This window comes from Solanum tuberosum, unplaced genomic scaffold (assembly GCF_000226075.1).
Source record: "Solanum tuberosum cultivar DM 1-3 516 R44 unplaced genomic scaffold, SolTub_3.0 scf00327, whole genome shotgun sequence".
In the NCBI taxonomy this organism is placed as follows: Eukaryota; Viridiplantae; Streptophyta; class Magnoliopsida; order Solanales; family Solanaceae; genus Solanum; species Solanum tuberosum.
The window spans coordinates 486,667-494,582 of record NW_006239249.1 but is presented as its reverse complement, the minus strand read 5'-3'; the positions used below and the strand labels follow the sequence as shown (position 1 = coordinate 494,582).

The 7,916-nt window shown below is 35.6% G+C and overlaps 1 protein-coding gene across 3 annotated transcripts in view; it reads left to right on the top strand.

The window, feature by feature from the left end:
- The first annotated feature begins 412 nt into the window (after window positions 1–412).
- Window positions 413–7,916, top strand: part of LOC102595381 (uncharacterized) — a 24,667-nt gene continuing 17,163 nt past the window's right edge. Inside the window, exons 1-6 of one of the 3 annotated variants that reach the window (XM_006360540.2) lie at window positions 413–571; window positions 651–735; window positions 1,121–1,222; window positions 1,320–1,403; window positions 1,522–1,728; window positions 1,857–2,116. In XM_006360540.2, coding sequence (XP_006360602.1) covers window positions 1,564–1,728; window positions 1,857–2,116 — 425 coding nt within the window. In that variant the 5' untranslated portion in view covers window positions 413–571; window positions 651–735; window positions 1,121–1,222; window positions 1,320–1,403; window positions 1,522–1,563. Of the gene's footprint in view, window positions 572–650; window positions 736–1,120; window positions 1,223–1,319; window positions 1,404–1,506; window positions 1,729–1,856; window positions 2,117–7,916 lie in introns of all 3 variants that reach the window. The other 2 variants (XM_006360539.2, XM_006360541.2) reach the window with 2 other exon arrangements.

The following is a 7,916-nucleotide window of genomic DNA, read 5'->3' as shown; positions in this document are numbered from 1 at the left end:
AAGCGATGGATGACTGTTAGTTTCGTAAGAAGATTTTCATGTTTTTTTCTAATAGTGTTATCAGCAATGAGCTAGATGTTCTTTTAGCTATATTGAAGATGATTTTTTTTCTTCATATATTGGAGTTGAGTTAAAAATTAGTAAGCGAGTATTTTTGGTTAAGCCCAAATGACGTGAAAAGATAAAACACATGTTGTTATTTAATTAGATGTTTCATACTTTTTTAAAATATTATTAACACATGAATAATTTATATTGAATGATATTTTTTGTGTTTAAATGATACATTAAAAAAAAGCATTAGAGGGTTAAAATAAAATATAATTGAAATGGAGTGCCAAAATGAAAACTAAAATCATGTTTAAAGGGGGTTGTTTAGGACATAGATAGAGCTATTTATGAAAATTTCCCATAACCTAAACATGAGTTATTGGGCCAAATTGTAGTCCAACTTGATTTCGGGGCGAAAACTGTTGGGTAGACCTTCAATCACTTGGGAAATTTGCAGAAAAAATTATTGCTAGTTTCGGTTCAGATGCTCAGCGCCTTTAGCCAATTTTCGATGATTTAGGTGAATTTCTTTGTGATTTGGACATTTTTTGAATTGTTTGAGTTACTGTTTCGTTGACGATCGGAAAGTGTCATTTCAGGCATGAGATAATGAAAGAGAAGAATCCAACTGTTGCTGCTTCTACTTCAATTTTCAAGAAAGTATTGTTGAATTGTTCAGCTCAGGTTTGTCCTATATGGGTATCCCTTCATTCTTTTTATTGTTTGTTTTTCCCATAAATTTCACACATATAACTCAAGTAAAAAGTTGTAAAGATTTGATGGTTCGTTTGATATCCTTTCTTTCCATTTGTTGTCCTTTTCCCCAAAAAATTGATACATATAGCTAAAGAGGTAAACTTTATGTGTCCCTTCATGTTTGATTGATCTTTTAGGCAAAAGGTTTTATATCATCATATATATATGCTTTGTAATGAGTGGGGGTGAAATATTAGACCCGCCACCTATCTGATCCTGTTTGTTTGTTTTTTTCCATATCCCTCGTGTCAGAGATTGAGAAATACTGAAAACATGAGGATCTTTTAACAGCTTATTTCTACTTCTCTTACAGGCGAAAGTGTATGGAAGTTGTGTTGCAGCAAAGGTTCCAGAAGTAGAACGTGATATGTGTTTAAAAGAATTCCTTGAATTGAGCAACTGCATGAAAAGTGTGGTATGATAAACTCGCCGTCATGTTTGAGTTAGAAAAGTTGCCTAAATATGTGCCATGTCATCCCTTCGCTTGCCTGATTTTCCTGTTTATTTAACAGATAAGAAGAAAGGTTTGAATAGTATATATATGCAAGTTAGAGTGATAAGCAGCTGTTGTTGAAAGTTGAATCAAGCATGAAAAGGTATGACGTTTTTCGTTTTTGAAGGATAATATTATTGTTCATTTAATTATAATGTGTTAGCATATAGCTCGTTGGACAGTTATATTTATTTAATCATTTGCAGTTTGGCATAGGTTAGGTGTTCCTCAGGTCAGTAGTTCTACATAGGGGGAAGTGAAACATGTCAGCACAAGCATCTTCTTCTCAGCCTTCTGGTTTTGGTAGTTCTGGGGCTCTATCACATGTGTATATTCAGCATCCACCTTTAAGATGCAAAATCTCAGGCGCAAGAAATATTTTCTATGATGATGGCACGAAACAGCTTATTGTTCCCACATCTGATCAGGTAAAATGCTAGGCGAGAAAGATGAACTCAGTCACACATGGTCTACATTGATGTTTTGACAAATGATACCGCAGGATATTTTTGCTTGCTATTACCGGTGAACTAAATGGTGGTCACTCCGTTTGCAGGTTTTCTGTTGGAAAACAACTCCATTTAATCCAAATGTGACTCCATCCTCTGATCAAATAGGCGAAGGTCCAGTTTTGTCCATTCGATTTTCTTTAGATTTAAAACTTCTGGCTGTACAACGATCCCATCATGAGGTTCAAATCCAGAACAGAGAGAGTGGGGATACTTTTAGTTTCAAGTGCAGGTCTGAGTCAGAAAGGATTCTTGGATTCTTTTGGACAGATTCACCGACGTGCGATATTGTCTTTGTGAAGACCAGGTATATAGCACAAATAGTTCTCTCTTAAGTTTCTTGTCTGCATCGGCTTCCATAACTATTTGATTACTTCATGGTTCTTAAATGTTAACCTACCAAAAGAATAAGTGGATTTTTCATCAGTAACTTAAAGCTACTTTTTGTGTCTTTTTAAAATCTGTACAACTGACTTTAGAGTTAATTCCCTCACTAGGATAGATCTTTATAATCTATTTGATATATTGGCATGTCTGGATTGGATATATTACCTTATTTGTGTAACTGTTTCTGAATTTTTAGTCATTTTTGTAATCAGAACTAGCTTTTGGTTACATCAGAAAACAGCTAACAATTGTTTAATGAGGAAACAATTAGCTATCTAATTTCAGTTTCAGAATCCAAACTAAACTGCCTGTTGTTGTGAACTCTGCTTTATAGTGTTTTTTTTTGTCGGTAAAGGATAATTTTGTATTAGTAACAATAAGACCTGAACTCTGAGGTCGCAGGTTCAAAACTCGGTGGAGACAAAAAATACTAGGTGATTCTTCCCATCTGTCCTAGCCTTGGTGGACAGAGTTACTTGGTACCTTGGTACCTGTTTCTGGTCGGAGGTGGCAGTTATTCCATGGAATTAGTCGAGGTGTGCGAAAGCTAGCCGGGACACCACGGTCATCAAAAAAAAAAACACAATAAAACCTGCAAAAGATGATGCTGGAAAAGTTGCTCTGTTTTATACTCATGGTGACCAAAAAAATTATTTCCATCAAAAATTCTTTTTTTACAAGAAAATTCGGAATGTCTGTTTTCCATATCTTCAATAACATTTTCATATGTTCCGTTATATATTTAATTATTTTAATCCACATGGTTTCTGTAAGGGCTACAATTTTGTTTTCTTTTTATAAGGTAATGTTTATTAATAAGGTACCAAACTGGTATAGAAACAGAACAGGACTCAAGTACCTCCCAAACAGCAGACTAAGCTACATGTGCCCTCCCAACAGATACAAAAAGTCCAGATATTGATCCATACATTCTAATGTACTACTTTTACACCAAATACAAAAATTATGCAAACATTTGTTCTTGATTCTACAGACACAAATTCTCTTCCCTTCATAGAAAGAATTATTTCTTCCATTTGGTCCAGAATATACAAATGGGAATTTCCATAGCTGCTTCATGCTTCTTGAGACTTTTTTGCCTTGCCAGCTTTCCAATTAGTATTGTATCTTCTGAGGCATAACCCATGATATGCCAGCGTTGTTAGAAAGAACTCCTAGCATTGTCTAGGAAACCTGCAATGAAGTAGTAAATACTCCATAGTTTTTTGATCTTTTCTTACAGAGATGACCTCTCTTGCATCAATTTAAAAATAAAAATAAAAAATGACATCTGTTGCTTACTGAAAAACCTCTTCACTGCAGATTGTTTTGAGTTAAACATGTCTCCTTGGTTGCAATCCAATCCAAAGTAGGCTGCCTTAACCTAGGGCTAGGTTTTGTCTTCCAAATCACCTTCCAAGGACAATTTAGTATACCAGAGCCACCCTGCTGCAGTAATAAGCTGTAGCAATTCCTTACCTAAAAGGCTAAAACCCTCTTTTCCCTGCTGTTGACTCGAACCAAACTATTCACTTTATTTTGATCAATTGATATTGATTCCAACTGTTGAAGTAACTGACAAAAGTCTTCCATTTCCCCGTCATCAGATATCTTCTCAAAGTTAACTACTACCTGGAACTTGAATAGAAGTCGATTTGACCATCTTTCCTCATAGAACAACTGAATATTTGATCATTAAGCTTTCATCTCCAATCCAAGAATCAGTCCAAAACCTTATCTGGCCCCATCCCTGACCTCTAATTTAGTGTTCAGTAGAAATTCATCCCACAACACACTAATGCCTTTCCAGACCCCCTACTGGACTTTAATAATGAAGAATTATGTCTCCATTCCCCAACTATCCATGCTATCATAGATAGCATCCAGTACCTTCTTCCGAATTTCATCACCACCCCTACTATATATCTATAATCATTTAAATAACAAGCTCTTATTATGTAACTTTAAAGTCCTCACTCCCAATCTTCCATCCTTCTTATCATTTGTAATCACTTGCCATTTGACCAAGTGAAACTTCCTCTTACTGGCATTCCTTTCCCTGAGAAATTAACTTCTTGTGGAATTCAGTCTCTTTTCCACTACGACATACATTTTTTTTTTTTGAAATCAGTCACTTTGTATCATATCAGGGATCAAAACAGTACTTGGGTAGTACTGAAACCATATTTACAATAGAGCTCTAGTGTCTTTCCTCTCTAGCTATAAAGAATCTAGAACATCTATGATAGACACAGTATCATTAGAGTAATCTCAAAACATCTGGGATTCCTCTCCTTCCAAATTGTCCACCAGAAACAAGCTAGGACAATTCTCCATCTACTCCTATCCTTAGCATGTGAATATGTTCCCTCGCAGCTACTAAGAGCCTCTGTTATCTTGCCTGGAATTGTCCATGTTATACCCTTAAGGTTTAGGATGATTCTCCACAAATGAGCTGTGTATGGACAATGCAGAAATAGATGGTTGACTATCTCAACTGTTTCTTTACACAGGAAGCATCTTGAGCACAGTGTCATACCTCTGCTCATCAAGTTGGCCACTGTTAAAGTGGCCTCCTTTGCTAGTAACCATACAAAAATTGATACGTTGTGAGGAACTTTTATCCTCCAAATCTGCTTCCATGGCCAGTTTGCTATCTGGTGGTTGGACTGATTCATAATTTTATAGGCAGCATTGACCTTAAAAATGCCTTTGGAGTTGCCCTCCCACCATATATGATCTTCACCAGCTTGAACCCCAGGAAATTGATCAAGTTTGCCGAGGAGGCAATCCATCCAATACACTATTAATGAGGATGAGTCTTACCTCCAAAGGAAAGATATTGCTTCTTCGATGGAGTTACTTTATTTATATATCTATCTAGAACCCCTATCAATTATGAAATAATTTTGTCTTTCTTTTTCACCCCAGTGGCAACCTTAAATAAACTGTAGGGAATTTTTCCACTCTACACCTAAAATATTTGCCAACTACTCAATACAGTCATCACAATTAATGCTAAATTTACTACTTTTAGATAGTTTAATCTTCAACTTAGCAGAACCCTCTCAGATAAAGAAATTGATCATTTTCTGCCTCACAGAAGAGAAGAATATCATCAACAATTCAACATACAGATATGATTTACAACCATTCCCCCCACCTTTCTGCTGATCTCAAGTCCTTAAGCAGCCCACATTTTCTGCCCTTCTCAATATCATGATGAGAATCTCCATTACCAGAACAAAAAGGTAGTTTGATAAAGGATACCTAGTCTCGGTCCTCTTTGAGACTTGAAAAAGCTTTGAGGGTGACAGTTTATCAAAATTGAAGATCTGTCTGTGGAGATGCAGTTTCTGATTCATCCGATCCACATTTCACTTCATCAGTTTTAAATATCATGCAGACAAGATCAGTTGACATGATCATATGCCTTTTCTAGATCTAGTTTACATGCTACCCCTCTCTTCTACGTTTTCAAATATAATGTCCACAGCTTCATTGGCGACCATGGCCGCATCAGTAATCTGTCTACCTAGTATACATTCTGATTTGGTGAAATCAGCTTACTAATAATCTGTTTACGCCTTTCTACAATAGCTTTGCTATGATTTTATGTACACTTCCCAGTAGGTTGATAGGTCTGAAAATTTTCACCTCAGCTGCTACCGTCTTCTTATGTATTAAGTCAATGAAAGTAGAATTCAAACATTTGTTTAAGGTGCCTTCAGATGAAAATTCTCTACTAGCCTCCGTGCACCCATTTTGGCCATATTCTAGCATTTCCAGAGAGAAACAAGTTAAAACCATTTAGGCAAGAAGCCTTAGGCCTTATTTGTTTGCACTTAATAAACTTATTCTTAATCATTCAAGTTTCAATCATTAAGGCCTAATTTGTTTGCACTTAATGGAGGTATGATACTTAATCATTTAAATTCAGCCCATTAAGTGTGTTTGGTTTTAAGGTTTGAATCTTAATCATTCAGATTCAGCCTATTAAGTGCATTTTTTTTTTTTTTTAAGAAACCTCTTAATGGATCTAAAAAGATTTGAACGAATCAGATTTGTAGGAGAGTCTTAATACCATTCAGACTTATTTAATGCAGTTTAAAATCATCACTCTCGCTTTAATTTTTCTTCCTCTCTTTTCTCAATCAAACATCAATTTTTTCTCTTTGAATTGGTTAGTTTTCATAATCTTTACAAGTATTTTTCTTATATTAACAATTTTTTGGGGTGTAGTGATGTTTATCAAGAACACTTGACTTCTATCCTTTCAAGATTTGTGTACAAAACTTGAAAGTAAGTTCTAGTGCAACAAGAGTTCATGGTCGGAGTCCAAGTTGTACTTATCCTTGTCGTGGTATCTCTTATATATCTACTATTATACATTATACATATTGATACACCTGATGAAGTTAAGTGACAAAAAATATGGAGGTCTTAATAATTCTACATCCCAATCTTCAATTTCGACTGAAAGAAAAGTTTTGGGATGAAAAGAAAAATCTCTTTGTCTCAATTTGAAATTGATGAGAAGATGAGTATTGCTTTAGAGTTATTAATTAACAAAAATAGTGCACCTGAATTTGAAGGATGAAAGCATTTCGACTAAAAGAAATGTTTTGGGATGAAAAGAAAAGTCTCTTGTTAACCCTCAGGGGTTGGCCTGCTGGCAATTGACTTGAGCCTTGGGGTTTGCTCCCTTTCAAGGTCTCAAGTTCGAAACCCACTGGGTGCAACAATTTCTGAGGGCCATCGGACTGGGTAAAACCTGAATTAACCGTGGTGCACTTGCGGGAAACTCCTTGCCGAGGGCCTGTGCACCCCCGGGATTAGTCGGGGCTCAAAGAGACTCGGACACCCGGTGCAAATCAAAAAAAAAAAAAAAAAAGAAAAGTCTCTTGTTTCAATTGGAAATATTGACGAGAAGATGAGTACTACTTTAGAGTTATTAATTAACAAAAATAGTGCACCTGAATTTGAAGGATAAAAGGAAAAATTAGATGACCTTGGATGGGAAGAACCATTATACAGTACAATTGTTAGTATATTTTGTGAAATTGACAGTACAAAAAAGCGTGGATGACACTATGGATTAAGGTCATTGAAAAAAAAAGAATTCTTTAATTTTTATAATTAGCTAGAATATATGTTAGGCGTTGATAATCTGAAACCTTCTTTATTATTTAATTAGTTGGATAATTTTTTTTATGAAACGATATATATGTTGAATTCTTAAAAAAATCATGTTATAATAATTTTATACATCCAGCAAAAATTAGTACTTTCAAAAGTCTAACTTTTCTCCCAGACACAGTTCCCAAAATATGTTTTAGATTCACCTCATCATCCCCTTTTCGGTGGTCCTTCCGATCACCGGAAACCCTCAATTTCATCCTTTTTTGTTAAATCTTCCTCACAGTTCCCATAATATGTTTTAGATTCACCCCATCATCCCCTTTTCGGTGGTCCTTCCGATCACCGGAAACCCTCAATTTCATCCTTTTTTGTTAAATCTTCCTCACAGTTCCCATAATATGTTTTAGATTCACCCCATCATCCCCTTTTCGGTGGTCCTTCCGATCACCGGAAACCCTCAATTTCATCCTTTTTTGTTAAATCTTCCTCACAGTTCCCATAATATGTTTTAGATTCACCCCATCATCCCCTTTTCGGTGGTCCTTCCGATCACCGGAAACCCTCAATTTCATCCTTTT